Source organism: Salvia miltiorrhiza, chromosome 8 (genome assembly GCF_028751815.1).
Source record: "Salvia miltiorrhiza cultivar Shanhuang (shh) chromosome 8, IMPLAD_Smil_shh, whole genome shotgun sequence".
Classification (NCBI taxonomy): domain Eukaryota; kingdom Viridiplantae; phylum Streptophyta; class Magnoliopsida; order Lamiales; family Lamiaceae; genus Salvia; species Salvia miltiorrhiza.
In genome coordinates, this window is record NC_080394.1 from 13,936,298 (window position 1) to 13,952,225 (window position 15,928).

General features: G+C 34.1%; 1 protein-coding gene and 1 non-coding gene across 2 annotated transcripts; both read right to left on the minus strand.

The window, feature by feature from the left end:
• Window positions 1-411: 411 nt before the first annotated feature.
• LOC131001216 (plastid-lipid-associated protein 6, chloroplastic) lies at window positions 412-3,171 on the minus strand. The gene is made up of 4 exons (XM_057927542.1): window positions 2,751-3,171; window positions 1,267-1,503; window positions 880-1,006; window positions 412-800 (listed from the first exon to the last, which is right to left on the minus strand). Exons 1-4 carry the CDS (start codon window positions 3,006-3,008, stop codon window positions 586-588), a joined length of 837 nt encoding a protein of 278 aa, XP_057783525.1. The 5' UTR covers window positions 3,009-3,171; the 3' UTR covers window positions 412-585.
• Window positions 3,172-13,600: 10,429 nt separating this feature from the next.
• Window positions 13,601-13,820, minus strand: LOC131002082 (small nucleolar RNA U3). Its single transcript, XR_009094162.1, has one exon. It is a non-coding gene; the product is annotated as a small nucleolar RNA U3 (small nucleolar RNA).
• Between the last annotated feature and the right edge of the window lie 2,108 nt (window positions 13,821-15,928).

The window sequence follows — 15,928 nt, forward strand, 5'->3', positions numbered from 1 at the left end:
AAATATATTAATTATTCTGTTATAGCAAATAGAGTTAATTAAAGATTTAATATAAAAATATTAATTTTAGTAGATATATTACCTATTAATAATTTTTATTTTCAAGATGAATTACTTAACAAACTTATTCATGAGCTAACGAGCCGAATACTACCAAACCCGCGTTTGATTTACTTATTTATCAAACTTCTCTAAACGAACTTGAACGAGCTTTTTTCGAGCCGAGCTCACGGTCCTAAATATTAGGGTTCAAAAAGCAATTTCCAAAAGTCTCATAAAGTGATTTGCGTTTGTAGACATTGTTGACAAACCGGGAAAAAACGGTTATAGTAATGTTTTTGAGTAGCGATTGAAGCAAAATTTCTACTTGATATTGTTCGGGGCATTTTCGTTCAAGATCACTAGCTCAGGTGTTATAATGTAATTTTACGTTGAAATAAACTCATTTCACAAATCCTATCAACCAAAAATATGGTTCCACATTCCTAAATTTCTCAGTACAAAATGGCATCTCCCACTTACAACAGCACACAATATAGGAAACAACTGTTTGATTCTTCCCAGCTTCAAGACTGCACCAAAAGTCTAGGCGATGACAAAAACCCTGAGCTCTCCTCTGTCTCCTCGAGTTATACGCGTATCAGAGTCGAGGTACGTGACCTCAAACTCGCCGCTTCCCGTATTAGATTGCGGTCTGAATCCATCTGGTATGCGGGGGATGTCCAATGCCGGCAACTGAGACAAGTTTCCTGTCGTCTTCACTGTTGTTTTCTCAAAGGTGATCTTCATTCCACTGCTCCCTGTTTCAATGTTATAAACATCATCTTAAGACTAACGTGCAAGCTTTAATGCAATCACTAGTTACATCAAATTCCAAACCTATGAGTTCAAATTTGTGGGCCAAAGTGGCTGTCACTTCAAGAGGCGGCAGAGGCCACGGGGCTCCCAATTCGAGCTCAACGATATTGTCAAAGTCTTTGCTGAAGACATCGATCCTTTGGAATACCTAATTAAACACAAATTATACCATGAATTTTGGAAAAAATTAAAAGAATAGACAACCCCCGTGCACAGAATGCATAAATATTAACTACAGGAACAACTCAGCGAGCGATGTGATGGATTCTAGTAGCTACTACAACTATTTCTATGTAGATGTTACATAGGAGAACGCGATATTATAAGATCATTTGAAAGGGACAGGGGACAGGGACGGGGAAGTCGAAATTCAAGTGAATATGATATGAGGCAGGTGGTATTTTGTACCTGGCCGAGAGTTATAGGAAGAAGCCTCCCGGTAGGTGGGCCGGGTCGGCTACCTCCAAGAGTCCGTGAGGAGAAGGCGCTGCTGTAAACCAGTTTCCACCTGCCTTGCAGCTTATCCATGTCAGCTAATAGATCGACTGGACCTCCAGCTGTTTCAAGCTCTTTTGCTGCCTCATCCGCTTTTCTCAGGTCATCTTCGCTCGCTGCGAGACCTCTATTTAACCCAGAAACAGCACTCTACAATATACAACCACACCATGAAATAAAAATCTAGCTAGGCACATAACTGTTCGGGGTTGCATAATAGACAAGTTTCAGAGATGGAGTTAACAGGAAAGTTGAATGGAAACCGAATTCAAGCATAGTCTAGAATTCTTACTCATATGATATTGTCAAGTACAGATATGTATCTCCTCAATTTAGATGCCTACGTTATCGTCTAGCAAACACAGGGAATCTTTTTTAAGCCCAACAAACACCAGCAACCACATACAGTAGGTGGAAACACGCACAGAAACGAATATAAATGGAAGAGAAGGCATCACGGTTGAGATAAATTTCATCATATACAACTCTTCCAATCAAAAGTGACCAGGGAATCTCACAAATCTGAGAAGAATTCAGACTCTGACCTCCACCAATTCAGCTACACTTGTTCGCATATAATAATTCAAATAAACTTGTCAGTCTGTCTACATCACTAAGATAATCCGCGTAATTCCTTTAGGGGGAGTTTACTTTGCATCATTGATTATTTTGATCCTCAACCAATCTCACCCTTTCAATGGAATACAAATCAAACAAAACTAGCTCAAACGATATAAATTATCAAGGGCCTTGATGTTTCAATCTATTTAGTAGGACTTACTATTTTTATCTATCTACACTAATCCTCAAAAGTAAACACCCCCTTATGCAATACAAATGACCCGGAACATGTTCCAAGAGATATAAGCGAAATGTCCTTTACAATCTCGTTCCAACATTATGATTACGCAACTCACTTTGCTCATACGGATACAAGAAGTTGAATCAACTAAGAGCTCTTTTGAGAATTTCCAATTTTAACATAGTCGTATAACCTACAAGTTGGATTTCCTACTTGTTCGTTCTTGATCACGAAATAACACTAACCATATTGATTCAACAAAGACATAACTTATCTATTTATATTCAAAGGTTGCTGAATGACTAAATTATACAACCATAAATAACAGTCTAAATATATAGTCTTGACATCTAATAACAACCATGTTTCCCTAATAATCCATTCATCCCAATCCGATGGAAAGTTCTTCACAAAAATCTGAGCATTCAAGATCATAGTATCTACATATAGATCACCCAAAACACAAAGTTCCCTAATTTAAGAACATGCTCACATGGTTCCTATAAAAAAATAAAGTAAAGCAAGAATTCCATTGAAAGTCAATATTCAAGAAGCAGAAATTTTAGCAGAGAAACATGAAGAATAGAACTCAGACCAATAATTTGATCTTGAGGGAGCCATCAAGATCATCTTTGGACGGTGCAGATTTAGGGGGCTCAATGAACGTGACTTCACCGGAAGACGATTGACAGATGACGTCATTCTTGAAATCACAGCTTCTTCTCCTGTGAAGCGCCGGCAAATTGCAAATTCTGTGAGTTGTCGGAAAATTGCTGAGAGAAGTGGAGGCAGATTTCGAGGAAGAAGTGCGGTGGTGGGAGAGAGGAAGCGGCGATTGAAGCACCGACGCCATTTCCTGCTGCGGTGACTGTGTGTTGTGTGGAGTTTGTGATTGGGTGGTGGGGAGGATTTGTGTATTACACCCACTGCTACTTTAGTCGTGTGCTCCATTTCATGCGGAGGTGGACGGAGATCGTGCCACGTGGATTCCAGATATTCAGACAGAAGCCTCATGTAGTCTATGTCAATTTTCTAGATTTGAGATTTTCCCTTTTATTTTAGTTTCTTTTCGAGTGGTTAGTTGATGGATTTGGAAATGTCAAATGAGAGTGTCATATGGAAATATACCACTACCGTCTAACTTCTACGAGAATCATTTTACATGGATATTTATAATTATTTTTAGGGTTAAGTATCAGATTCTCCCTATCGATGGCGTCCCTATCGCGTTTAGCCTTCTACCGTCAGGGAAGAGAGCTGCCCACTATCTCAACGTGACTTTATCGCACCAATTTCCCCCGGCGTTAATGGAGAGGTGGTGGACATCATCGTGAGTGCTGAGAGTGCTGAGATTGGCGTCGGAGCCAGCGAATTTATAATTCACTTTGATGACACCAATGGTGCCGCCGCTGCTTTCGCAGACTGAATTTAGAGAGAGAAAATTGGCTTCGCCGGAGGTGTCGATGGGTGTGAGGCGGTGAGGCGCCAGATACGAGAATCAAGGAGAGAGAGAGAGATGAGTGGGGCCCACCTGATTTTTTTTTTTAAGTATCAGATTCCCCCTATCGATGGCGTCCCTATCGCGTTTAGCCCCCTACCGTCAGGGGGGAGCGCTGTCCACTACCTCAACGTGGCTTTATTGCACCAATTTCCCCCCTCCCCCCGCCTTTTAACGTCCGTTAACGGGCGATACAATCAGATTAAATTAATAGTACAATATTTAAAATAATATTAATCTCAATTATGTTCATTAATTAAATACTAATTTTAAGTTATGATAATAAAAATACATTTTTATATATTTTTTCATTTGATGAAATTTACAAAAAGTTGATGTGGGATTAAAGATTTTAGAAAAAGAAAAAAAAAACATATGTAAATTTGAAGTATGATAGATGTATGATTGATTTGCCACATTTTTGTTAATAGTATATAAACAATATTTATTAAGTTTGTACAAATTCTTTAAATTAATGGATAATAAATAATATAAATAATTTAACTAAGGGCAAAGTGCAATACTGTCATCTTTTCTCAACATGTGTGCAGAAAATGCCCACTTTCTAAGAAGTGTGCCAAAATTACCCTACCTACTTTCATAGTACTTCTTCCATCCACGAAACTATGACTTAAGGGAGGGTGACACAGAATTTAAGAAAACTTTTGTTGTTTATTTAGAGTGGAGAAAAAGGCCCACAAATTAAGAAAAATTGAAAACGTTAATTATAATAGGGAGTGGAGAAAGGGATCCACAAGTTAGTGAATGGAGAAATGGCTCCACAAATTAGTCAAATCATTACTAAAAATAGGTTATGGTCATATTTTTGTGGACGGACCAAAATGAAAAATTAGATCATATTTTCGTGGACGGAGGGAGTATCATAATTTAAAAATCACACCCTCATTTGTACATATCTCTCAAATTCACCCAAATAATTTTATTCATACAAGATTAGCCTTATGAGTTTTCTGCAAATTATAAAGCAATTATCAATCCAAATTAATCACAAAATAAGGTCCAACATACTTCCATATAACTTTAATATTAATCTGAACATAAACCAACTTTATACCTTCAGTTGAACTACTTCTGAAATCGGCAAGTTGCATTTTACGGATTGTTCACCTCCTCGGGATACAACTAACCACACTCTCGCAAGAGATAGTTGCAACAATCCTCCTTTAGCAGCAGCTGTGAACAGGGGTGGATCCGGGATTTGTCAATAAGGGGGGCTGAACTTGAAGGTATTGCACGGGGGTTCGGGGGCAGTAGTCCTAGGGCCAAAAAAATTTGGACATTCTGTACAACTTGTTTTTGTGTTTGAGTAAAATTTTAAAGGACCTAAGATTAAAAATCAATCACATAATATAATAAATAATTGTACTCTTTGTATTGATTCAATAATAGGTACATTGAAAGCACATAAAGAGCTACATATCTATGCATTTTTTTTAAAAAATAATTTATATTATATAAAAATGAACTAATTTTCATTAATATATTGAATATATTTTTTATATTTTTTAAAGGTTGAGCTGGACTATGAGCTGGGCTATATAGATATTACGCTAAATATATTTGATACATATAGGAAAAATATTTGGGCTTGTATACTGGGCTAGAGCCCAGTACAGGCCACGAGTAGATCCGCCTTTGGCTGTGAATTATCCAGAGTCTATCACCATTGTTTTACATATTAGATCCAACCATACAGATGCACATTAAATGGTTAAGCGGTGATTTTCTATGAAAATTCCCAGCTTCGACGTATAATATTTATGAAAGAAAATATCTACTTCAACCGAAAAGTTGAGCAAAAATAGAATATTTATTGAGAAATTATAAAATATTTAATACATAAATAATATTCCCCGTAGGGATAAGACTAACTTGTTTAGTTACTCATTAGTAGCTGTAATTTCATACATAAAATTAAAGAAACTAAAAACTGAAAAACTGAAAATATTACAAAGATAATCTTTTGAAGAGAATAATGGCGTGCTTGAAGTGTGTGCTTGTTCTGAATCCTTTCCTTCTCTTCAAGCTCTTGTTTTTATAGAGGTTTTAACCCCTCTTCTTTCTTGCATCATTAGCCTTTGACGTATTCTTCGTGGTCAGCTAGTCTGGGTGTGATAACTTGTCTGCCATTATTAAAAGAAGTCAAAGACTTTGGTGCATTCACCTGTTGTCGGGTCTATCTCCCATTATCTCTCCTGATAATGTTTGTAGGGGTCGACTGCTTTCTTGTGATATTGGGACTTTTCCTTCAATAATTTTCTTTAAAGCAATGATTATTGATGTTTTGGTGCCAATTTTTTTCTCGTGTGGAGCCTTAATAGTAGTTCCATTCTCAATCCTCTCTATTTTTTGAAGAGTAATCTGAATCCTTTCAGTCCACCCACTCTTTTCGTTTTCTTTTTGGTTTTGTTGTGAGTTACATGACTTTCTTTTAGTTGTAGGGCGTTTTACTTTTTTGGTGGTGCTCGAGGTGCTCATCCACGAGGAATCCTAAGTTCCTCGTATTCATTGGACCAAAATTTCTTCCTATCTGGTTGGGTAAGAAACCCTTTCCGAATTTCGGTTACTTCTGGTTGGGGCACTCTACACAGATGTGATTAGCCAAATGACCAAAATGAGCCATATTACAGAACTTGCGATGAGTTTCTTCACTCTCCACGATCTTGTTTTTCCACAGCAGTGACCTCTTGTCTTCGAAAGCATTTTCCACAAACTTCGTCGTGCTTCCTGTCATAGTATTTAACAAGAATGAACTCAAGTTCGAGTTCTGAAAGAACTTAAACCTAAATTTGACTTTGTCCATCTCAATGAGACAGACCCATAATCCCCATGCTCGCCTTGTGGAGATTTGATCCTCTGTGAATGTAACGACGATTGAGGACTAATTTTTCGGTGCTTTGGTTCGGTTAAAAGCTCGGTTGTCAACCTCTAAACTTTGATGAAATGAAAAGCTTTGTGATTCATTTTTCTTGTTGGTTCAAGGGTTGCACTATAGAAATACAACTCTAAAACATCCTCTCTCTTGAGGAACTCATTCATTGACCATGCGTCGTAGATCATTTCTTGGATCTATTTGGGTAGATCCTTGATCTCATTGAACGTTGGTGATATAGTATAAACTGAGGCTAATACCCCAAAATTCATACCATTCCTTTACTCTTATGTATTGGCCCCTACGGTCATCCACATTCGAAGATATTTTCCCACAACACCAACTAGGCAATAAACTGGATTAATACTTCTCCTTTAATTGAGCTTCTCTCATCTTATTTGGTAAACCTGTCAGATAGGAGATACTTCGATAATATTAGTAGTATCAATCTTAGATTTATCCATCATAAGCCTAAGACTGATCTCTCTCTTTTACCCCAGAGGTGTTAGGTTGACATGATGATTAACATAATCTTTTCCTTGAGCTTCTGGCTCAATGGCTATAGTCTCAGGACTTATGCTGGTACTTGAATCCCTTGCTACAGGTAATCCGCCTTGTACGATAATGTCGTCTTTTATTAGGGGTTCCTTGATAACGTGAAAGAGTGGCCCCTGTGTAGCATATGGAGCTTAATCATCTCTATCATGCAATCTTGTATTCCATACGACACGTTTTCTTGGTCGATGGTTTGTATCCTTCCTGCATGTTGGGCATGAAGAACACAGTATTCCCTGATTCTTTGAAGTAGCTCCATTTTTTCACGAAACTCTTGCTTTCTGTATATAATGAAGTCGATTTCACTCGGATTTCTCTCTTGTTAGGAAATCTGCAAGAACATCCTCTTGAGATTTTAGAACAACAATATCATAAATATAATATTGACATTCAACTTTCCATCTAAACAATCTGGATTTTTTAGGCTTAGATTCTATTTTTTTTTTTTTGAGAATAAAGCCAACACTTTATAAATCAAGCAAGAGAATCAACAAGAGTACTGGGGACAACACCAGTAAAGAAAGAAACATTGCGTAAAACCGTGGCATGCTTAGCTAACTTATCAGCAATACTATTACCCTCCCTGGGAGTCCAGCTGTAGGAAACACGACGGAAGCTATCAGCAATCGCACAAATATCCCACAAAGCAGCGCCCACATAAGAGAAGTCAGTAGAAGAGTTGGTGAGCTTCCAAAAGAGGTTCTGGCAGTCCATTTCTACAATAACATCCTCTTTCCTCCATTCTTTGCATAGGCACAGACCCTCCGCAACAGCCAAGCCCTCCACTTCTTCAGTCGTAAACGCTCATTCCACAAACCCGAACCGGCATCCAGAAACCACACCGTCCGCATCCGTAAGCACAGCTGCCAAACCCACACCCACACCTCTAGCAAAAGCAGCATCACAGCTCACCTTCCACTGATTTTCCTCACATCTCAAAGAGGGGGCACGAGAGACCCGGGCCTGTGGAGTACTCACGATTTTGCTCCACATTGAGCGCTGCGCGATCGAGAAGCAATCTTGATGGCTAAGAGTTTTATCTTGAAAAGCTCTCAAGTTTCTAGCATACCACACAGTCCAGCAGAGGACGGCAAAGAGATTTTGGGTTTCTTTAGGATGATTCTCACGGAAGAAGTCGAACCAATCTTTGATGGAGCACAACGCCGAAGCAGGTAGAGGCTGAAGGCGAAGAGGCGAAGCAGCCCAGAAAAACTGAGCCCACGGGCAATCTCGAAGTGCATGTTCCAAAGTTTCTGCATGAATACCACATCTTTGGCAGATCGGGTCAATACTAATGGATCGTTGGCGAAGAGAAGTAGTCGTCGGGATGGCCCCACTCAAGCATCTCCACATAAATAATTGGACTTTCGGGATAACATCCATCTTCCAAATCCATTTCCACAAGGCATCATTCGAGCAAGACGACGCCGGGTCAGAGCGTTGTTTAAGCTTGCATGCAAGATGATAGCCAGATTTCACCGTGTAGCAGCCAAACTTTGCCGCCGGCCAGAAAATCCGATCAGGGGCATGCTGATTGCGGATCAAGTGATCTCCAAACTTCCATCGATCCCCATCCGGGAATAAGGGCCATTTTCAACTTTCAAAGTAAATTTCTTAGCGAGTAGGAATAAGGGCCATTTTCTAAATGTCTTCCTAATTGCATAGAATTCTTTTTCATTGATATGCCACTACCACAACTTCATCATCAGAAAAGACCCCACTACAATATCTGCATGGCTCTTCTCCGTTATGAGTGATCTTAGTGAGAACTACTGCCCACTAAAAATTACTCGCATTGGCATATAGGACTAAGTTGTCCTTATTATGTGGTATTAAAAGTTTGAGGAGATTTTTACAATTTTCTTTTAACCTTTTCATACTCTCTCGATGTTCTTCTTTCCAAGTGAATGAAACATCTTTATTTAGTAATACCTGCAATATTTTTAATAAACATTCCTGCAAAACTAACAACTCCTAAACAACTTTGAAGTTGTTTCTTCTCCTTGAGATCTTTTGGGAAATTTTGAACCTTTTCAACAATATGGTCCTGTTGAATTATCCCAAGTTTGTCAATCTCAATTCCTAGAAACTCCATCTTCTGGGTTGCCATGACTACCTTCTTTTATGACAATACTAATCCCTCATTTTGACAAGCATCTGCAAAGATCTCCAAATATTTGACATGTTCGTCAATATCTTTTGATGCTATAAGAATATCATCAATATAGACAAACTTAAATGTGGAATAATCTTTGAAGAGATTAACCATTTTTCTTTGGAATATCTGATGCGCATTATCTAGCCCCATAGGCATGACATTCCAGATATATTGTTCGTGTGGAGTTGAGAATGCTGTAAACTTCTTACTCATTTCTTAGAAATCTGACTTGCAATCAAACTTAGAGAAAACCTTAGTATTCCTAATGCAACCAATAAGGTGTTCTCTATTCGAAATAAAATATCCATCAAATTCTAGAGTGTTATTAATTCTTTTATAATTAATAACCGATCTTGGTTTACCTCTTTTAATCTCACCTTGATTCCTCACCAGAAATCCAGGACTACTGAGAAGTGAGTTTTGCGATTCAATTAATCGCAAATTTAAGATGTTAATTGATTATGCTTTTCATATTCTGTTGATCTCAAGTATCAGTAGGATTGGCTTATACCTTACGAACTCATGCTCCTTGTTGGTTTTCACCTTCAAGGTAGCTTCGAGTTGATTCATATCCCACTATGCCAAAGGATTCTCATGATAATATTATTAGATTCTCCTTTTAACATCGGCTATGAACACCGGCATTTCTCGTTTGTTTTCAGGTCTGGTTCTCCATATCTACAATTTCTCCAAACCTTCTTTAATCCTTGATATTTGGTTGTCGAAGTTTGCCTTCATTATCACCATGCTTGCTGCAATAGCTGATTGACATGGTTTGATTGAATGCTCTGTTCAACCTTTGCACAACGATCTTGTGGTCACAATTGGTTGTGAACACTAGCCTTCTAACTTCATTGTCTTGTGTGACCCGCTTGAATGTCTGTAGAAAATTATTTCCAAGCAATATATCTGAACATGTATTGTGGAAATAGATAGGTGGAGTTTTTACCTTATACCAAGGTGTTTGTCCTGCTCCTCCGATCAAAATCTCCGTCTGTTTTACTCATTTTGATTGGAGTAAATTTTTATTTGAAAAATCTCTCCCAACTATCTGAGGTTACTCCTCTTCAATTTTTGTTGGGAATATTTCTCTTTGTTGCGCAGATTCCTTGCACCAGAATCTAGATAGGCAGCAAAGTATTCTGCCCCATATTTCTTGTATAGTAACCCATGGAGATATATATCAAGATGTACCTGCTTTTGTTTTTCATCAGTTTTCTCATTCATCTCAACTCCTTCCTTTGGTATCTTCATTGTGATAAAAAAACATTCAATTACAATGTATAAAATGAAATGTTTTAAATATGAAAATGTCTTAAAATAATACCTCGATTCCTTTGTAGTTCTCCATATATGCTTTGATTTCATCATGGTCAGTCAAAACCTTTCCTACATTGTATGCTCCAGTGAATTTATTGGTTTTGTCCATCTCACATTTACTTTAAACAAAACCTTCTTGTCGATCAATGATTCAATCTCCATGGGTAGTTCATTAAGATCACCAACCTTGAAACATTAAAAATAAAGTATAATAAGTACATGTATTCAAAAATGGAAATCTGAAATGTACTTGAAAATTACAAAAGTTTTTACCTTGTTAAATTTTGCTATCATTCCTAAAATTTGTAGACATTCACGTTTCCATAGATGAAATATTGCAATTTCGTTCTCGTCTGCTACTTGAAGTGTTAACTTATGCCTTTTGTATCACATGACAAAACAATTAACAATTAGTAAATAGAAAATTATTAAATGTAATAGAATAATTTATAACCTCAGCCTGCCTTCAACATCATTTGTGTTGTATATTTTGCAATATAAATTATCTTGAGTAGGTAATAGCTTAGTAAAACACTTGTTGCATGCCATGTATGTCCAATCACCAATATTTTCTATATTCAATATTGTTGCATGGACCCAAAAGTGACCAATATGAACAAAAAAACATCATTAGTCATTAAGTAATAGTCTATATTTTAAATTTTGAAATATTGCTTTTATTTAGTACTTTTTATTACCTCTTGGCTAGTCTTGATTTCTCTAATTGTTTTCAATTGAATTTCAAAGTCCAAATTTTTGGAAATTTATTTTATTGGTGCTAAATCTGAATTCAATTTTGATTTTGAACTCAAATTTGCTGACATATCTGAATCTTTGAGCATGAATATTTAAATAGTTAGATATTACTTATTTTTTAAAAAAGTTAGATATTACTTATTATTATGAGTTTTTAATATATTGAAATGTGAAGATAAGTTACTTACTTTTTGTTGAAGTCTTCAATAATGGGATTGCTGTCTTTTAACATGATATTTGTAACTCTGTAGAAATTAGTAACCTTAACTTCACATGTGAAATAAAAGAATTAGTTTCATATGTATAATAATAGTATTTCAGATTATAGATAAATACTTCTGTACTTTCAATTTAATACAAAATCAGACTATAATATCTTACTTCAAACAATTAGAAATACCTCTATACCTTTGTACTTTCAGTCAAATACCTTTGCACTTCCAATTAAATATAAACAATTAGACTATAAACAATCAGATTATACATAATATTTGAAATATAAAAAAATATATATGAAATGAACATCAGACTATGTCATGTGGTTTATAATATGAAACACATAGCAGACTATAATAAATTATTTATAATATGAAATTAACTATAGACTATAAAAATACATATTATTTATTTTGTCTACTTGTAATGAATAGCATATTATAATATTGGATTTATATAGGAAATAATATTTCAGGTTAAAGATAAATACCTTTGTATGAAGTTGCTTTGCAGAATTGCATCATTAGTATAATAAGGATTTCTTGTTTATATTGTAGAAAATCTGAAAGTTTGTTAGCATAATCACCCCATAGTGTGCATGATATAGTTTCACCTCGATATTCATATGAAAATAACAATAGTGAGTCTATTAGCATAGAAAATTATATGAATTTAAAGATAGAGAAAGAATTTCTAATTTTACTTGAAATCTTCTAGTGTGAAGTCAATGAGCTTTGAAGAATTGCATTGTTTTGTTTGTAGTGAAAAGTATGAAACTATCACTCCAATAACATCTGTAATTCATAATGTTGGCTATAGTATTAATAATGAACATAATTTAAATATTTATAATTGAAATGAATAGTGTACTTATCAAAAAGAAGTTCATCAGCCATGTTTTGAATTGTTTTTATCTCTGCAAATTGTTTGAAATTTGTAATGGCTGAAGGAAATTTGAAGTCGTCCAACTCACATATTTGAGTTTGTTTGAAAAAAGTAATTTGAGATTGGATCTTGCTGTCTTAATTCTGTTTGCGTTGTTTGCCACAATGTATTTCATAATAGCAAATACTTTCCCAACTTCAAGAGTGTTTCTGAACTTTCAATATCTTGATGTTGAATGGTAGCATACACTTTATTTTCCTGCAAAGCATGAGAAAATTAGTATATTTGTTTACAAAAATATAAATGTAAAATTAACTATATTTTTTTTTGTAATAGAATATATATATTCTATTGTTTTGTTGTTTAAATGAGTTGATTTATAGCAGTGTATGAGGCGACGTTGAATCACAAATTTACTCAATCCTTTTTCATGATCTTCAATGAATTGAAATGCATGAGCCATTTTAAATTTGTAGAAATGAGTTGCAGCATAAATGCGTATGGTGTTCGACTGATGTAGTATAAATATTGTTGTATGGAGATTATGAAATAATTAGGATTGTATGTGAGTGGATAGTGGGCTTGATTTAAATGTTAGTACTATTATTTAATATCACTATGTCCACAAAATATTGTCATAAGGGAGGAAAGCACGAATTTTAAGAAAATTTATGTTGTTTATTTAGTTAATGAAGAAAGGGGCCCACAAATAAAGAAAAGTGAAAAAAATTAATTAAGTTAGTGAGTGGAGAATGAGGTCCACATGTTAGTGAGTAGAGAAAGGAATCACAAATTTGCTAAAAATAGATTAGGACAATTTTTTGTGGACGGATCAAAATGACAAATTAGTACGACATTTCGTGGATGGAGTGAGTAATATTATTTAAATTATGTAGTATTTGTGGATTAAAAAAATAAAGAAGAATTCACAATAACAATAATTGATATTATGAAAAGTAAAAAAAAAGTTAAAAAAAAGGAAAAGATAAAAAGAATTTTAAAATAGATTTATTCAAAAAAAACATGATAGAGGAGAGATTTTTTTTTAAATTTTAATCTTTAAATAAAAATAACTTTTATATTTTAAATCAAATATTTACATAAAATATATTAACAAATTAAAGCCCTTTTATTTTATAATTTTTTACATTAAAAAGTATATTTAGTCTGTCAGACAACTGCAAGACCATCTCGGTCCTACGAAGCGAGCCGAGAACGATCCCCCACTGCACCAGCGGCTCAGCAACTGAACCCCTGGGTGCGGTTAATCACGCTCTGGTCGAGCAGCCATGGCTGATCCACCAGACTTGGTTTCCTGTCTCCTTAAAAATCAAAGATACAGAGGTACGAGCCTATGGAACAAATCTTGTTCAAGTAAGGTCGTATCAAATTAAAACTCTTATTATGAACTTTAATTTGATATGCATATTAAATATCTTATAATTAATTGAATTTCATAATTAAAAAAATAAAACAAAAGAAAAAAATAGAGAAAACGAAAAGGAAAAGGAAAAAAAAATATAATTTGTAAATAAAATTTTAATTTTATTCTAACTACAAAATTATCACTCAATTTTAAAATTAATTTAAAATTAAAAGTTTCCTTTTTTAATATATTATTTTTTAATATATTATAGATAGATAGATTATTATATATTTGGAGATAAAGAAAATTGTCAAATAACTGCGTTTTCAAGTAATAAATAAATTAGGATAATTATAGTAAGTTTAGCCTCCATTAAGCGAAATCTATATATTATATGAAAACACAGTTTTACAGTTTTATATTTTCCCGATAAAAATTTTGACAGTTTTTTCCTCCAAAATTTTAAATAAACGTGATTTCAACAACAATTTTACTCATAAACATGAATTTCAGCCATCAAACCAACAAAATTAACTCAATATCTTCACCATAAAAATGAAATAAAAAAATATAAAGAAAATGAAAAAAATGAAAACTTCAATCGAAGAGTTCTGAATATGCAGTTGTTCTCTTTCTTAATCAAAGAGAAAATGAAAAAATTGAGAACTTCAATCGAAGACAAAATGAAAAAAATGAGAATTTCAATAGAAGGTAATTGTCACGCCCAGATTTTAGAAAAAACCTTGAATTGAATGCGAGGTGGCTAAATCAGTGGGGATAAACAGAGTCGGCGGCGTGCTGTTGCAGCAACAGAGCAGTGGAGCACGACGTTAAATGGCGGATATCGCCGGAAAATTCTTTAACGTCTATCGCCGGAAAATTCGTAAAGCAAGACAGAGGGCGTGAGGCTAGGGAGATGATGGTGTGCACGTCAGCGGCGGCGACAATTGCTGAATGACAGTCCGAGAGAGAGCAGTGAGCGGTTTGTGGGCTTGAGTGAACAAAAATGAGAGAAGGGTTTGGGATGGGCCTATTTTGAAAATGAAGAGTCCAAGAGTGGACTATTTTTAATTAACTCATAATTAATGGACTAATATTACTAAAACAAACTGGGCCCAAATTAACTAAAATAATCCAAATTCTAGCTTTCTTAAGTTACATGATGCATTACAAAATTTAGCAAATATATGAATAATAACATTAATAATATAAAGTTATACGATTTAAAATATAATTATATGAAATTAATGATTAAAAAATTTTGTGGCTTAACATATAATTTGAGAAAATAAAATATATAGACATGATTAAAAAATAGAAAAAGTAAATGAAAAGAAAATATATGAAAAGTGTTTTTTGGAGATTGAGTTTGGTGTAAAAGGAGATGGCCTAAGAGCATTTTTAGCCCTATTGTTCAATAGTGTTACAAATCGCATTATACGTTTGGATTCAATTTTCTAGCTGACACAATGTTCACAAACGCATTCAACTTTTTTTTTCTTCTTCTAAAAGTTGCAAAATAAAGCTTAAAGATATAAGAATTAGATTAGAATATATATATATATATATATATATATATATATATATATATATATATATATTTAGGGCTGAGCTAAAATAAAAATACATTGAGAAGAAGAAGAAGAAGAAAAAGAAGCACACAAAAATGATTAAAAAAAGTAGGATTTTTTAAATATTTAGTTTTATATTGTTATTGGATATATATATTTAAAACATTGTTATTGGATAATTAGTGTGTGCTATAAGACGAAACAAATTTGTATATTTAATTTTGTGTTAATAATGAAAATTAGTCATTCTAATTTGTAATAGAAACATATCCATTCTTTTTATAATGTATATAAAAACTACTCATTGTTATTTATTCCCATCAATACATATGATGTGTTTCTTCTATAATTAGAAAAGAAAACAAAAACATGTTGAAAATTAAGAGATAAACTTTTGAAGATAATAAAAAGTGAAAATATAGCTCAAATAAATTATGTAATATCACTAATTTATTTAGATAATTTAAATAGCACTTACAAATGAAAACATTTATAGTACATATTTTTTATAGAGTAGATAAATCTAAAATCACAAAATTAAATACATAACATATG

Excerpts from the sequence above, each read along its gene's own strand:
- LOC131001216 (XM_057927542.1), bottom strand. The coding sequence starts at position 3,008 with ATGGCGTCGGTGCTTCAATCGCCGCTTCCTCTCTCCCACCACCGCACT. Across the intron at positions 1,504-2,750 it reads CCCTCAAGATCAAATTATTG|AGTGCTGTTTCTGGGTTAAA; the intron begins GTCTGAGTTCTA and ends TGTATATTGTAG. Across the intron at positions 1,007-1,266 it reads TTCCTATAACTCTCGGCCAG|GTATTCCAAAGGATCGATGT; the intron begins GTACAAAATACC and ends GTGTTTAATTAG.